This window comes from Ciona intestinalis, unplaced genomic scaffold (assembly GCF_000224145.3).
Source record: "Ciona intestinalis unplaced genomic scaffold, KH HT000074.2, whole genome shotgun sequence".
In the NCBI taxonomy this organism is placed as follows: domain Eukaryota; kingdom Metazoa; phylum Chordata; class Ascidiacea; order Phlebobranchia; family Cionidae; genus Ciona; species Ciona intestinalis.
In genome coordinates this window covers 198,042-215,175 of record NW_004190396.2, presented here as the reverse complement: position 1 = coordinate 215,175, position 17,134 = coordinate 198,042, and the positions used below count along the sequence as shown (strand labels likewise).

Genomic DNA, 17,134 nt, shown 5'->3' with positions numbered 1-17,134 from the left:
AATTATGCATACTAAGTAGTCTATATAACTAAGTTATTACAATATAAGTACTTACTACAATAACTATACTTGGTTGCAGTGTTAGTATAATATATTACTACTATACTAAAGTATTGCGCCTTGCGTTTAAGAATTATTTTCATTGTATTTTTAACTTTTGTTCTGTTTCAGGTTTCACGTCGTTTACTTATGACATCACAAACGTTATTCGTGACGTTACATAAAATAAAATCGCTGTTCGTTACGTCATAATAGTAATAGATGACATCACGCCGTATTCGCTTTCGCTCGCGTTTATTACGTCATGGTTCGGTCATCGCTCGACCACTCGCTCTTATGATGTCACAATGCGGTTTGTTCTACGCGTGCGTTTCGCATTTTTTCATGGGGCCCCATGCGCGTTTTGCGTCGACGCAAGGCACATTACTTGTATATTCTAATTATATTTGCGCTATGAGCGCGAAGCAAGAAGATCAAAGAATTGGTAAAGTATAAATCACAATTGGCATTGTTACGTACATAAGCTCTTTTCTAGAAACATCGATGATGTGACGTCACGGAGTGGTGATGACGCAACAGAAGAACCAACTTCGTAAGTTCATTGTTTCGTCATAAACTTTTGAATTACCATGGCAGGTTTTGACTTTATTTTATTCTAGAACATAGTATGCGTCACAGAGGCTCAAGCGGACAATGGCACAAAATAAGAATGAAGGTAATTATTACGTAATAATATATATAGTATATATTTTTTTCTCGTCCCATTTGGTAGTGAACAAATAATATTTACAGAATTATTTAACCGTATCCCCACGACTCTAAAAAGGGGTAGTGATTTTAACACACGACCAAGGAACAGGAGATTTCGGTGCTAACGGTATCCATCTTACCCCACAAGACGAATATATAATTAACGATTATATTGTTGCAGAAAAGTGAGCGCATAAAGCTGCCGAAGGAAAGCGCAAATGTTCATTATTGTTTAATATTAGACTTAATGAACTACCCAAATAACTTTTAAAAAATTCAAATTTTAAAGCATTGAATTTGGTTTAGGGAAGTAACTATGTTTTATTTGCAGCCGAAGAACAAAGAGGAAGGCGCCGATAAGGATACACGGTTTGAGGTTTGCGTGTTATAAGTATGAGTTGTGTGTTGTATGTGTGTCTTGTCTGCGCTGCTGTATTCTTATTCCGCTGGACCTAATGTTGCCAGCTATTTTTAGTCAGTCACTACTATAGTGCATTTTGCATGTCTATGAAATATATGCAATGAAAATATGGCGAACATCTTGCTGGATCAGATTTTGTTGTTGTACACTCTATTGGGTACTTCGTCTACAAAGAGCGAATCCTTTAGCGATTCTGTATTGTCCTGATCGCTTGGTGAGAACGCTATGTTGGTACACAAATACTCGAGTTATATCAACACGCAGTATAATATGCGCATAAATAAAGTAAACCTACAATTCCCGTCTATTGTTTTACATTTAATGATATTAATACCCCAAAATATACAACTATAATTTTGTATTTAAACGTCATGTAGCGTGATTGGGACGATGGCCACGTCACAATTACGCTACGACGTCGATACGGTGGGTCAGAGCATTGTCATGACCCCGCGTTCGGCGCGGTTACGTCAGTTTTGATTGAGTTGCTTAACGGTTAGGTTGTTGCGTGGGCGTCGCCGCCAGTGATGCTACGCTCGGTTATTTAGGTCACTTTCATTGCGGTTCGTAACAACCTGACGCAGTTTCGTAGCGGTCAATGCGGTTCGTAACATCCGGACGATATTATATTGTGTGAAGATACGACGAGAGTATCGCGGTACCAACATGGCGACTTACCTTTTGATTGGGACAAGCAGAGTTGTTGTTGGCTTCGACTCCTTGCGGTCGGACATTCAATATGGTGTACACTGCAGATGATTATTCTTTAGGATTTGAACCATATTTTATTTGTAGATGTTTCAATGATTATGTTCGCGTTAATTACTTTTTGACTGCGTCCCCTTTTTGATATGATTGAGCTGTTGTGTTTGTTGCATGTTTGGCACATGTATGTCGCTGCACTCGTTGTACTATTTCTGTCTTTTTGTTGTTGTATTTCTTACTATTTTTGTCTGACGGTTAGTTTAACCTTGCTTGGGTAAGGTCTATCCAGCAAAGGGTTTCTCACCAGAGTAGAAACCCACTACCATTGGCTGGGGGCTTGTCGTGCCGTAGTGGCTTTCCACCAACGCCAGCCACATAAACTGTGAAGGTATTTTAATTTTGTTTTGTTTTACAGAAACAACTAAAAAACATCATTAATATTTTGAAATTCCGTTGTTCCGTGACGTTATTAATTGTTCCGTGACGTTATACCAAAGAGATTAAAACCAATCAAAGAGATTAAAACCAAAAACCAATGGTTTTAATCTCTTTGGTTATACTAAAAACGTTATTGCTTCGTGACGTCATTGTGAAGAAGTGACGTCATTATAAAGAAAAGTAACGTCCTTGATTTGTGCTTTCGTTGTTGCAATGCAATGCTAATACATCTATCTAATGATACTGTGTTTGGATTCAAAGTTTAGTCCTTGTATTTAATGCATAAGACTTGTAGTAACAGGTTTATTTAAAAGTAGCGAATTCTGTGAGGTCCGTTAATATTGCATGTTGCAGTATTTATTGAAACACCATTTACGTGAATTCGAATCTCGCAACCGTGTGCTTAATTAAAAGTATTGAATCAGTCCAGGTTGTACTAGCTTCATATAAATGTCGAAAAATCTAAAAAGAAAGCCATGTTCTGTGAAGAGCGTTTTTGAAACCCCCTTGGCGTAGATTCGAACTGTGGACCTTGAGTTTAATATACCTGATTGGCAAAACTGGTAATAAATCTAAATAATTTTAACAATTTTATAAGCAAATTTTAACAGTTTGGTAATCTAATTTTTGCGCGTTAAAGATGCTTTTTCATGACGTATTAATTGTAATTACTTCACGCATGATTTCACACCGTGGTGCATCCGCTGTGACGTCATAGAAGTAATTCATGTGTTGTTCCAGAATTGCCGCGCAGCAATCGCGATGTAAACAAACAAAGAAATAGCGAAAAAACACGTTTTGTTGTTGTAGTGAAATTTATAGGGTAATCTCACAGCTGTTATAATGTTAAATACATTGTATGTTTAGTTAGGATTTAGTTTTTTATGTGTGTTTTCGTATTTATATTGTATTTTAAGTTTGTTTGTATACGCAGTTAAAAATAGTTTGTTTTTGTTTTTCAGCAGAATGTGTCCTGTATAATAGTAAAAGGTTATTAATAGGTTGCGGATTCAGCGTTTTCGTTAATATTTGTTTATTGTACGTAGAACGCCAAACTTTTTTTCGAAAACCAATATACATCGGGTATATCAGTAAGACCCTGGGACTCTTATCTTTATCTTATCTTTTTTAACTTGTCTTTATTATTTAGTTACAGGAATATATGTTCATGTATAATGTCAAACAATTGGCCCAAAGAATGGATTTCAGTTGTTTTATCAAGGTTTGATCGATTGGTAAGTCGCGTCTTATGTGATGTTTAAACTGTACAATGCCTGGCACAATGTGTAGCAAACCTGCTTCTACCCCAGAGGTAATGGATTCAAGGCTCAGTGCTACCACCATTGTGGGCGTATGTGTCTTTGAGCAAGACACTTAACAACAATTGCTCCAACCCAGTGGTCACTAATGGCTGGTTCAAATTATCAGCCATATATAAAAAATCACCCCCAAAATTACATACGTGGTAACTTGTAAGCGGGCACGAGGTGTATGAAACAGAACACCCGTGTTATAATGACTGTAGTTGCCCCGCCATGTGAGGATAAATAATTACATACGTGGTAACTTGTAAGCGGGCACGAGGTGTATGAAACAGAACACCCGTGTTATAACGACTGTCGTTGCCCCGTCATGCGAGGATAAAAAAGTTACATATGTGGTAACTTGTAAGCGGGTATGCGATGTATGAAACAGAACACCCGTGTTATAACGACTGTTGTTGCCCCGCCATGCGAGGATAAATAAGTTAAATTCGTTAATCCCCCACATTACACCAAACTTCATTCCAGCTTGAGTTATCGGTGACCCAGAACACTTCTCTCACCTCGACCATAGACAACCACAAAGCTTGTCTCATCAATATAAGCCAAAGTAAATGCTTGGCTGTCATCAGAGGGTTGACCAGCAGTTTGAAGAAACTATCAAATATCGTGAGTTTGTTGTTTTATTTAACGTTATTTTTTTGCCGTGAAATAAATCTAAGGTCCCTTTTGAATTACCTATTACCCCAGGCCTTGCTGTAAACAGCACACATATGGAATAGAACATTTGTGTTAATGTGTTAACTTTGTCAAGTGATTTTTTTTTAAGTTTATTGTTTTTTTGAGCATTGTTTTATTGGGTGGAATATTGGTGTAATGGGCCCTTCCTAGTTTAAATACCATGTTCCATGGCATGCTTCTCTACAGGACCTTGTCCAGTTTTGCTAGGTTTTGTTGTTTCAAATTGTTTAGCAATAGCAGTGCGAGTTAATTAAAGGTAAATGAACTTGTGAGGCCAACCAGGGTTGTACCCACCCACCAGCCACCAGCTGCTAGATTCAATAAACGACTTTCTGTTGGTCTTGCTCTTACACAGTTGTCTTTTTTAACAAACATAAACCGATTGTATGTCTGACTGTCAAACAACTAAACATCTTGTAATAAGAAAATAATCCATAAGTAAGTATGAGGTAAAGTCAGGAACCTAAGTGAACTATTGAAAAAACTTTTCTTATTGTAATGAGATTTTTATAATCAAATGTTGCCGATGTAAAATACCTAAGTTGCGATATTTTTAAATAACCTAACTTTTTCACAGAGAATCTATGGAGAGAGACAAGAATATAATCTTTACAACGCTCAAGTTGTTGTCTTGGATTTGCTGGGGAAGTGTATTGCAGTGGTAAGTCTATGTGTATGTGTGGGCAACGAAAGCAACAGTCGTTATAACACAGGTGTTCTGTTTCATACACCTCCTGCCACTTAAAGTTACCAAGTATGTAACTTATTTATCTTCGCATGGCGGGGCAGCAACAGTCGTTATAACACGGGTGTTCTGTTTCATACACTTCGTGCCCGCTTACAAGTTACCACGTATGTAATTATTTATCCTCGCATGGCGAGGCAACGACAGTCGTTATAACACAGGTGTTATGTTTCATACACTTCGTGCCCGCTTACAAGTTACCACGTATGTAACTTATTTATCCTCGCATGGCGGGCAACGACAGTCGTTATAACACGGGTGTTCTGTTTCATACACCCCGTGCTCGCTTACAAGTTACCACGTATGTAACTTTGTGGGTGATTGTTTTTGATGTATGGCTGACAAATTTGTACAACCTATAAACCAATGATCAATGTATTAACTTACATTCATATTATGCACACATAGGCTATATGTAACTTTGTTGGTGCTTTATGACAATTTGTATAAACCTATCGCCAATATACTTATACTTTCATCTTCTACAGAAGGATCTTACATTGGCTGGAGATTCAGTGTTGATGAGGTTGTTACTATGTGAGGTATGCCAGGTGAGCATATATATCTATGTTTAACATGGCCCTTATCTTTTTTATCTTTATATGATTACACGAAACATGGTGTTCACACAGCATCGTATTGCTATTCAGTTATTCATAAGTTGCTTATATTCTTACAATGTTATATCTTCACCAAAAATAAAAAGCAGTGAATACATCGTACACTTTGTATTTCCACTAAACACTAGCGAAAATTTTAACACCCCCAGTAAATATAAAGTTCCCTGCTAATGTTGAAAGCTACACAGTATGTTTACTGCTTATATATTTCTATATATATAGTTCCATTCTCACACATATAAAGTATACACCTCCTTTATATATATAGTACAAGTATGCACCTTATAATCCCCTGCCCCCCCATATTTCGTGTACCTGACAACCCATGTAATGGTGAAAACTTCATACCCCAGTCTATACAGCAATATTGCCCAACTTTACCCCAATAACCCCCCCCCCCCCTACAGTTCTTACACCAATCCACCCCCGACAACCCAGCGTTATCCCAACTTCAATCATCAGCATCTCATGTCTTGTATCGCATCAGTCGAAATAATTTCACTGTTGTCTTCGCAAGGATAAGCTCAAGGTTTATAAGTTTTTCTAATTCATATATATTATCAGAACTGATCTTCTAGCCAAAAATTTAATGTTAATTTTGTTAAAACTATCATTTTTCTGGGATTTTTTTGGTACACTATTAGTTCGACTTGATTTTGGTTGCCGCTTATTTAGTAGCACTTGGTGTATTATGTTATGATGCAACGAGAATCGTCAAACAATATAAGTGCTAGATCGGTATAGTTATAAGTTTATGCTACAAAGCTGTGTATTTTGTAAAACCTGGTGTTTTAATTACCACATAATTTGAAATCATTTTGTTCCTTGATTATAATTTTGCTGAGTAATTGATGATATCACAGATTGCAAGAGTTAACGCTGAGTAATGATGAGTTGGCAGATTTGAGCGATTTATTTCTGATTCAGCATATTTACCTCGATCTTGAAAGAATAAGCAAAATATTAGAAGGTTGGTTTTAATTATCGGTATTAATTAATTAGTTATATTGACTTGCCTACATACTAATTATTATTAGTTTGTTGGGGCTGCAGCCTGCAATCACAGGCAAAAGTTATAATTTTAGTGAAGAAATATTTATAAATCTAAGCACAAATTATCATGGTGGACATTTGGGGGCAAGTAGGGACGTCACAATCCTCAGTTAAAAAGTATGAACGGTCTATTAAAAAACAACAATTTAGTTCAAAAGTGCAAATTATAAAAACATAAAAGTAACAATATTGATTTCTTCCACTTCAATAATCTCGATTTTCTGTAAGGTTATGGTATTTAGGAAGCAGATGGTACTGATTAGATTAGCGCACTCTGTGTCTGACTTGTACATATTATATAAAGTAACAAAATTAACAATGTGGGTATTTTGTTTTATTACAGATGTTGCGAAATGTTTCAAGTTATTGCGACGACCGTTTCAGAACGCATTGCTTAGTATTTTGGACAAGGTAAGGATATTTTTTTATATGTATTGAAACTGACCAGAAAAACAGAGTTTTATGCACTTAAAACACCTTTATAATTTCATATTTTCTTTTCGTATAATTTCATATTTTTTTTAGATTTAGAAATGATTAATAATTTATGATGTATTGAACCCTAAATTTCGTGACTTTTACTTAAATTCTTTCCCAGGCATTATGTGACTGGTTGAGCTCTTTTCCATTAGATTTGAATTTATTGTACAAACCACATGGTAGTGCTGGGGAAGCATCTGCGGAACAGGTACTACTGCGGCTGTGAATTCTTATAAACAGTAAAATAACTATATAATTATAAATAAGCTTACGAAACAGTTATAATAATATCGTTATAACACGGGTGTTCTGTTCCATACACCTTGTGCCAGCTTACGAGTTACCACGTATGTAACTTATTTATCCTCGCGTGGCGGGGCAACGACAGTTGTTACAACACAGGTGTTCTGTTTCGTACACCTTGTGCCAGCTTACGAGTTACCTCGTATGTAACTTATTTATCCTCGCGTGGCGGGGCAACGACAGTTGTTACAACACAGGTGTTATGTTTTCATACACCAATTTTTACTACAATATGAGACAATAAAGAGAATGAAAGCACTCACCATCTTACCCAACCTACCATAATAGCCATTGTTCCATCATAGGTTGAAGAACAAAGGAAAATGAACGCAACATTATCGTTCAACGCTGAGATGTTGTTTCACATGGTGGATAATTTCTCTGAAGGAATTAAAAAGAAATCTGTCCCATATTGGCCACTCCAGACTTCCCTGCTTATCCTTTGCCCAGTAAGTGGTTTATATGGGATTCTAACCCAGGATCCCTGGTTCTCCAACCCTGGCCTAGATTCGAACCCGGGATCCCTGGCTCTCCAACCCTGGCCTAGATTCGAATCCAGGATCCCTGGTTCTCCAACCCTGGCCTAGATTCGAACCCAGGATCCCTGGTTCTCCAACCCTGGCCTAGATTCGAACCCAGGATCCCTGGTTCTCCAACCCTGGCCTAGATTCGAACCCAGGATTCCTGGTTCTCCAACCCTGGCCTGGATTCGAACCCAGGATCCCGGGTTCTCCAACCCTGGCCTAGATTCGAACCCAGGATTCCTGGTTCTCCAACCCTGGCCTAGATTCGAACCCAGGATTCCTGGTTCTCCAACCCTGGCCTAGATTCAAACCCAGGATCCCTGGTTCTCCAACCCTGGCCTAGATTCGAACCCAGGATTCCTGGTTCTCCAACCCTGGCCTGGATTCGAACCCAGGATTCCGGGTTCTCCAACCCTGGCCTAGATTCGAACCCAGGATTCCTGGTTCTCCAACCCCGGCCTAGATTCGAACCCAGGATTCCTGGTTCTCCAACCCTGGCCTAGATTCGAACCCAGGATCCCTGGTTCTCCAACCCTGGCCTAGATTCGAACCCAGGATTCCTGGTTCTCCAACCCTGGCCTGGATTCGAACCCAGGATCCCGGGTTCTCCAACCCTGGCCTAGATTCGAACCCAGGATCCCTGGTTCTCCAACCCTGGCCTGGATTCGAACCCAGGATCCCGGGTTCTCCAACCCTGGCCTGGATTCGAACCCAGGATTCCGGGTTCTCCAACCCCGGCCTAGATTCGAACCCAGGATTCCTGGTTCTCCAACCCTGACCTGGATTCGAACCCATGATTCCTGGTTCTCCAACCCTGGCCTGGATTCGAACCCAGGATCCCTTCAATTAGTTTAAATATTTCAATATCTTCCAGGAACTTTTGAAACAGATGGCTAATAATCCAGATGAAGTCAAAAACACAAAGGTATTCACCATTTATTTAAACTGCTAAGGATTATTATTACCTTGAGACATAAAACCATTAATATATGCGGCAATATGCCTATCGAACATAACCAATAAGTAGTTTTGTTATCTTTTAGTTGTTTAAACTGATATTGTTAAAACGTTTCATGTGTGTCCTACTCTACCTACATATGTACATATTTTTTATACGTTTTTTTTACATTCATGTGATTTTCACCTCATAGTTGGAATTACTCCCCCACATAAAGAAGTCGCTGTCCAACCCCACCTCCCGTCACCTCCACGAGTGTTGCATCACAGCTATTATTCGCTTGTTTAAAGCAGCCACCTCTATATCGCCACCTAGTGAGGGGGAAGATGGATCACTGCAGAAGATCGTGCGTGAACTGTTGCCTCTTGTTCAGGTTGGTTAGTGGTGTTTATGTTTGTGAGGTTATGTGGTGAAGCATGCCATGGGACCTATTCAGGCCAGAGTGTTCCGGCATTATATATGCACATTCTATTTTATATGGGGGTAGGGTATAAAACCTGAGATTAAGGTCAGAATGTAGTTGACCCAACATCTAGGGTGCTACAGCCTATTAGTGAGCCAGGGTTGGAGGAGTTTCCATGCCTTGCCCAATGACTTATACACTTATCAGTATCGAGCATAGAACCAGTATCTTTCAGTTTCGATGCTACATTTTCAATAAGTTATACCAACAAAATATTCATTTTCAGTCGTTTTTGTTCGAAAATGGATCGAAATTTGCGAAGGTTTGTTGCCGTGATCTTCTAATTGATTGTTTTATTTGTTCGTATCGATTGGAGCCTACGAAACATAACCTGGCAAAGTTTTGTGCGTCATCCGTGTCCAGTATTCTCCATAAGATGGTGTGGATGAACGCTCTGCTGTGCATTTCATCACAGGTGTGTAGTTGTATAATGTTTTTGGATTTTGCTGCAGAAGAACCTTGCTTGTGTATGTATATATGAATAGGTGTCAGGGATTTGAATTTTTAACAAAATCTGGGATTCTGGGGTGACATTGTTAAAATACAGTTACACTCATATTTGTCAAACATAGGGAACCTCATTGATTAATGTGGTGAATGCAATATACTTTGGCTCTGCTTGTTTGTATAGACACCTAACAACAGAGTACAAGCTGTTTTAAGTTGGGATTCTAAAACCGAAAAAATGGGTGATGTTGTCTATTTTCTACCCTGCACTTACAAATATATTTGTTTTCTACCCTGCACAGCCCACCCACCCATGGTGGCCATGCATGGATGGGATGTTGGTATACGGACCCGATGTTAGGAAAATATTCTATGATTGTTCAGCTAAAACACAAACATTATACCAGACCTCACCCAAGAATGCACAGGTATGATGTCATCAATGCTGTATGTGATGTCATAGTAGTAAAAAATTCAAAATAAAGATTTGCTGTTAAATGTAGTAAATTGTTCTTTGACATACCTATAGAATACCTGGTTCAAGACTGGTCGTTGCTACTATTGTGGACATATGTGTCCTTAGGCAAGAAACTTAACGGCAATTTCTCCAACACAAATGGGTTTTAAAGTAATTTTTACGCCCGTAGCATATTTTAACGACTGTCATTTTGCTGCTAATTCTCTTTTCTTCGTTGTTTTAAATAGCATGATTTCCGCTATTGTATTCGAAGAGATATAGTTCATTTAATTGTATACAATTTTCATGTCTGGGTTTGTAGGGCAACCTTAGAAAATATTAAGGAAATAAATTTAATTAATGATATAATTCATTTTTATAAAATGTACTTCTAGACACTTCGTGAAAAGATGAACGTGAGTTTGAAACGCTCACAAGATGATTCACCATCATGTAAGGATTTACTTCACGTGATATTACAACTTGTTCATCAGAATCCTTCCTTCATTCTGCATGTGAGTGGTTTATTCAGTGAAGTAGGGCAAGTAACTTCCCAACACCCAGGGTGCTACCTTCTAAACACCACTGAGGCAGTTTATAGACACTCAATAATAGAGATTCTATTTTATAAGAGTGAGGTCTTCAGTGAGACACACCTGAGACCTGGGATGTAGGTCTGTTACCCCAACATCCAGGGTGCTACCATCTAAACTCCACTGAAGCAGTTGAATTTTGCACAAAATAGGGAAATATTGTTAAAATTCCACCAAACTCATAGTCATATAGACTTTGAACTGCTTGTTTGTATCGACACCTAGTAGCAGTGTAAAAACTGGTATGGGTAAAATTGGGTTGCTAAAACGTATGGTGTCACCTTGTCACCCCTATTTAGAAGTGGGAATGTCATGTCATCTTAGGCAATCCTGAATGCTATGTTTTGAGTCTTATAGGAAAATACCTTTGAAATATCATTTTAATTATTTGTGCCCAAAACTTCTGACATGCAACCCCAGGCACCCCTAAATCTTATGCCTATGAACCACACATCACCTAAACACCATAATTTAACCAACCATTATATTTCATAGAACATGGGTGGTTCCCCTCAACAGATACACCAGAACCTATCCGAGTTCTTCAATACATTGGTTTCACTCATTGACTTGAAGAACACCCCAAACATCCCATGTTCGCTGGCAAGTCTTGAAGCATTGGTGAGGTTGAACGAACCACAGTGTGTGGTGGGATGGAATCCAGAGTATATGATGGTCACTTACTGGGAGATTAGGTGGGTTGATATGTATAATCTACTCTTGTTTTGTGGGTCAAATATATATATAATGTATAAAAATATATATAGCAGGGTGGGGAAAGATGGGACACCTTTAGCCCACAATATCCAAATATCATGATCGTGTTTTAAACAATTAACAACAGTCTATGGGAGTCGTGAGGATACGGTTTTATAATTCTTTGAATGTTCTTTGTTTACTATCAAATGGAACGAGAAATAAAATGAACAGGTGGCCCATCTTCCCCCATCGTAGTATAATATATCTCTATCTTTCCCATCACAACAGCTCGAATGTGATTCTAACGATATGTGAAAAAGTGCTGACTCAGCAAATGATGATGTCACCTGACATGCTCTCCCATGCCATCAAGTGGTTGAACAAGATGCTTGCGTACAGGATCGAGTTTCTCGTACAAAACCATGACAAACCTGGTGTTAATAATAAAGCTGATGTGGTGAAGAGGGCACAGGTTCGTGTATTACTTTATATGCACTTGAGGCTCAGGTTGTATGATGGCTTTAGGGCTCAGGTTGTATGATGGCTTTAGTATGTGCCAACAACAAAGCAGGTCTGGTAAAAAAACCACAAGTTGGTGTATTTTAATATTTTCAGCTGCAACCAATATAAGCCTTGAAAATGGCCACGTTTAAAAATGGTAGAGGAAACCGGTTGGGTTGTCTTTTCTTAACCGAGCACGAAAGGCACAAAATATCCGGTCTAGGTCTGTTTCCTGCCAAGAACACATTTATGTGGCAGAATCGAGTCTTGAACCCGGTAACCTCCAACCACCAAGCCATGGTGTCATATGTATGGACATGTTAAATTAACTTATTGTTCTGGCCATATAGACCCAGCCATAAATTTAATATATATTATATAATTTATATACCTATATTTTCTACATACAACACAATTATATTGCTGTCACATTGACTGGATATTTCATATTTTCCTCCAGTTGAAAACTGAGCTTGTGTTGTTGGAACAACTATGGAATTCCAACCCAGAGATTGTGTTGATTGCTCTTAATTGCTTCCATTGTCTTAATGAAGAAAACGAGATTAAGTAAGTTGTGTTGTAATCATGGTTTATTATTTATTCATATATTTAAGATGACTAATTTTTACATATATTAGGGTGGGGGAAGATGAGACATCCTTTTACTCTATTTTCTCATCCCATTTGGTAGTAATTAAAAGAGAATTCAAAGAATTATAAAACAGTATCCTCACGACTCATATAGACCGTTGATAATTGTTTAAAACACGATCAGGATATTTGGATATTGTGTGATATAGGTGTCCCATCTTCTCCCATTTGTTTAAAGTTTAATTAGTTGATTGTAAGAATACAAGATGAATGAAACTTATTTATTCTCGCACGGTGGGTAATTGTTTTATCTGTATGGCTTATATTTTTGGTTATTCTCATATTAAATTCAAACTTATTATGTTCATTATGACATCACAGGTGGTCATTGAATGAGTTCACAATGGCTCGATTGTTCCCCGACAATCATGAGGTATACCACCACTTATCCTCATGTGATGTATGTGAAGATGGAATCCAAATTAAAGTCGCCAAGAAATTGAGACTCGTTAATAAGTTTACCAGGGCTTGTTTGGAGGTGAGTTGGGCGGGGACTTGTGTGGTTTATCAATGATTTCTCAGCTATTTAGAAAAGATGCTGCTACTATTGTGGGTGTATGTCTTTGGACACTTTGTAACAATCGCTCCAACTCAGTGGTCACTAATGGGTTGTCCAAATTGTCAGCCATAAAAAAAAACAATCGCCCACAAAGTTACATACTTGGTAACTTGTAAGCGGGCACGAGGTGTATGAAACAGAACACCCGTGTTATAACGACTGTCGTTGCCCCGCCATTTAAGGATGTATAAGTTACACCAACAAACATTACACAACAGGCATGGGAAGATACGCAAAGGAAATGGGAAATCCGAACAAACCAACTCCGGTCTAAGAAAGATGAAAACAATGTTGAAGTATCAATAGTTGGGAAGTCAATGACCAGGAAAACATTGTTTAATAGGGTCGGTGTTTTTGTCATATGCATTTGGGTGGGTAATGGTGGGGTTTGAACCTGTACCCCTTGTTTAATAGGGTGGGTGGTGTGTCAGTGAAGCATGTTTGCTGCCATATGCTTATGTTATAGGCCCCTCATTTTTCTAGAATATCGTAAAACCTTGTTTAATAGGGTGGGTGGGGTATATGCAAGGGTGGGGTTTCAACTTGTATCTCTTGATAGCATAACTTTAACGTTAACAGCACCTTGGCTGATATTCCACCCCAACTATTAAAACAGGACCAACATTATGTTTGACACCCCTAATTTATTCCTAAAACTTTTCAAAAACAAGAGAAACTGTGGCTAAATATCGCTTACTGTTAATTCCCAACTTTTCTTTGTGTTAATTAATATGATCTCTGTGTCAATTCATTGTAATCAAACTTAAATCTTATCGCATGTTTGCCAAAGTTTATGTTTCCACAGCAAGACTTGGTTGAATGGACGAACGTTACACGATACCTATGTTCGCTTGGTGGGGTGTGCGTCAAGTATGTGGAACCACCGTGAGTATTATTATCATTAACAAAAGTCATAATCATTTTTAAATGTTTAGGTTTCTAAACCATTTTAGTGAGGTAGAAAGTTTACATCTACATACTGTGTGCCATATATATGAACTGTTATGTTTCATGCACCTGCTTAAGTAGAATCTACTTACTTTGCTCAAGCATTTATTTAATATTTGTTTTTGCCATTCCATAACATTGCCATATTGTTCACATCCGCTTAAACCCCCAGCCCCACCAACCAACAATGCCTCGGCACCCAACGTACCAGTGTAAGTTCAACCCAATCAAGTTGCCCCACACCCTCAGCTCTTGTGATGTCACAAGAAACAGCTATGGAGAAAATTCCAGAGCGAAGCACGTCGTCGTCCGTCAACCGCGCAAATACCTTTATCAGCTCTCTACTGACACTAGTGGCCAATAACGGCAGCAATTTTCATGACATTAGTGAAATAACGAGGTTGGTTGGGAAATTTAAAACAATGTAACTCGTTTACCGTGTGTTAAACATCAATTAATATCTAGTGGTGATGTTAGAGGTTGTGATGCAACCGTATCTTGCTGTGATGTAGTCTAATAAATGAATGTATTACGTATGTAACTTGTTTTTCCTTGCATGGCGGGCAACGACAGTTGTTATAACACGGGTGTTCTGTTTCATACACCTCGTGCTTGCTTACAAGTTACCACATATGTAACTTTATGGGTGATTAACTAGGTGTTTAACCAAAGTATTTTCAGAGATTTGTTGAGCAGCTCACTTCATCCATCTTTGATCCCAACTCTACTTCTTGAGATCAAACTTTATTTGAAGAATAATTTGTTTGATGCATCAGATCATGTAAACCTCATTTGTTAATATTACTTATTTAAAATTAAAATTTATTGTTTCAAGAAAAATAATTATTATACTGATTATGCCTGCTAGCAACAGCACCATAAAATAAATTTATAGTTTTTCCATAACTAAAATGAAATCAGTACATTTATGTTCAAATGAAATGTCATAAGATCAAAGTCCAAAGTATGTTTTCAGCAAAACACACAGGTCGAAAATAAAAACTCAATTTAAAAAATATATATATAGTGTATGCATTTTTTAATGTTGCTATTTTTACCCATGCACAAACAGCAAAAAAAACTGTTTACTTTCAGGTCGTGGGTGGGACAAGTAACGACCATTTTGTTGGTAATGTTATTTTTATTATTGAGCGAGTATTTGGGGAGTGTTCTGAAGGTGACCGTAATTATTTAAGTGAGGGAAGCGTGGAAGTGATGCTGCTGCATGTTGTAAGGTGGGTGGTGGGGTGGATGCCTTGCTTGTATAACACAAAGCTTGTATATGTGGGTATAACATATTTTTATTGAAAAATTTCCCATCTGTTACCCCTTGTCGCCCCCCTCGAGGAAGCAACAGGCTTTAACATCTGGTTTATATTGTAAGGTGGGGGTGGACGTATCATGACTTAAGCACCAAACTTTTATAAACACAGGGGAGGCAGGGATAGTTTGACACACAATCCTGTGAAACAAAAAGTTTGGGTTATACCAGGTCCCAGGTGTGACTCATTGAAGACACCGCCCTTAAAATACTACAGTATGGGCTGGATGTGCTCAAACATTGAATATTAACACGAACCTTGTTGGGTGGGTTGTGTTGGTAAAATATTCCAACATAGCTGCCAAACTAAAATAACATGGCATGCAGGGATAGTTAGACCACAATCCTGTGAAACAAATCTTGTTGTAATATTTACTGGTTGATGCAGTGTAGAAAATAACTTGAGTTTATAAACTGCTTTAGTATTAAACAAATATCCCCAGTTGCAGTAAATATTAACCTGAACCTCCCCAGATATGTACGACACATGGGAAGCAGTGGACTTGCGTTTAAACTAAGGATCAGGTTTTGCAGCATGATTTGTAAGGTGGGCTATATATTGTGTATAGTAGTGTGGGGGAAGATGGGACACCTTTTCATTTTATTTTCTCGTCACATTTGATGGTAAACAAAGAACATTCAAAGAATTATAAAACCATGTCCTCACGACTCCCATAGACCGTTGTTAATTGTTTAAAACACAATCAGGATATTGAGATATAATGTGTTAAAGGTGTCCCATCTTCCCCCACCCTACTATATATATGATTGTCCATACATTATATATGGTTCTGTATTAGACATAGAATCTCCTGGTATTAAACAAATAAAGTATCTTGATATTCATAACCTTTTATGGTTGATGTAATAGGTCAAGTTTGGTCTAAATCCTGGAATTTATTTACACTAAAGGACCTCACCCATAGATTATTCCTATTCTTGCTACACGTTTGTATATCATTTTGTGACTGTTCCGTTTTACCCCATTTATATATAATAAGATAAAGGTCCTGTATTCCCCACTATGTCCAGTTCATATATAGATTTCATTTACAATGTATAGAATACAATTCCCAATGCAGGTAATGGAAAGAAAAGACGATTTATTTTTCTTGTTTGAGATAAAGTTTCGCAACAAACTAGTTGAGCACGTAACTGATTGGTTGATGTGTTCGGCCATTCAAACTGTGGATATTGATAAACATGTGTTGAGGTGGGTGGTTTATCATTATATGTGTATATACACCCTTGCATGTTATGAGGGTATACCTCCTTCATAATATACAACTTTTTTTTGTCTCTTTAATTACTTTTGTGAAAATTAAGAAATTAGAAAATGAAAAAATGACAGACGTTAAAACACGCTTACAGTTAAAATAAATTTACATTAAATTTGTGTTTTGCCCAAGTGAATACTTCCACCTGCATCGGGACTCGAATCCGGTACCCTTAGGTTACAATACAGGCACGTAACCACTGAGCCACAATGTCTCAA

The 17,134-nt window shown here is 37.9% G+C and overlaps 1 protein-coding gene and 1 long non-coding RNA gene across 3 annotated transcripts; both read left to right on the top strand.

Moving 5' to 3' along the window:
- The first annotated feature begins 561 nt into the window (after positions 1 to 561).
- LOC113475001 lies at positions 562 to 1,206 on the top strand. Of its 2 annotated transcripts, XR_003396728.1 has the most exons (4): positions 562 to 592; positions 660 to 715; positions 793 to 877; positions 932 to 968. It is a non-coding gene; the product is annotated as an uncharacterized LOC113475001 (long non-coding RNA). The 2 variants fall into 2 exon arrangements; XR_003396729.1 differs by lacking the exons at positions 793 to 877; positions 932 to 968 and adding an exon at positions 1,082 to 1,206 and having other exon boundaries at positions 564 to 592.
- Positions 1,207 to 2,856: 1,650 nt separating this feature from the next.
- LOC100176237 (neurofibromin-like) lies at positions 2,857 to 16,952 on the top strand. Its single transcript, XM_026838305.1, has 26 exons — positions 2,857 to 2,877; positions 3,465 to 3,549; positions 4,105 to 4,245; positions 4,895 to 4,978; positions 5,551 to 5,604; positions 6,090 to 6,211; positions 6,546 to 6,652; positions 7,079 to 7,146; positions 7,334 to 7,423; positions 7,824 to 7,967; positions 8,917 to 8,967; positions 9,194 to 9,373; positions 9,690 to 9,878; positions 10,213 to 10,338; positions 10,763 to 10,882; positions 11,456 to 11,655; positions 11,948 to 12,131; positions 12,621 to 12,727; positions 13,133 to 13,289; positions 13,589 to 13,714; positions 14,176 to 14,255; positions 14,491 to 14,718; positions 15,000 to 15,099; positions 15,414 to 15,553; positions 16,114 to 16,186; positions 16,722 to 16,952. Exons 2-26 carry the CDS (start codon positions 3,490 to 3,492, stop codon positions 16,917 to 16,919), a joined length of 3,129 nt encoding a protein of 1,042 aa, XP_026694106.1. The 5' UTR covers positions 2,857 to 2,877; positions 3,465 to 3,489; the 3' UTR covers positions 16,920 to 16,952.
- The last annotated feature ends 182 nt before the right edge of the window (positions 16,953 to 17,134 follow it).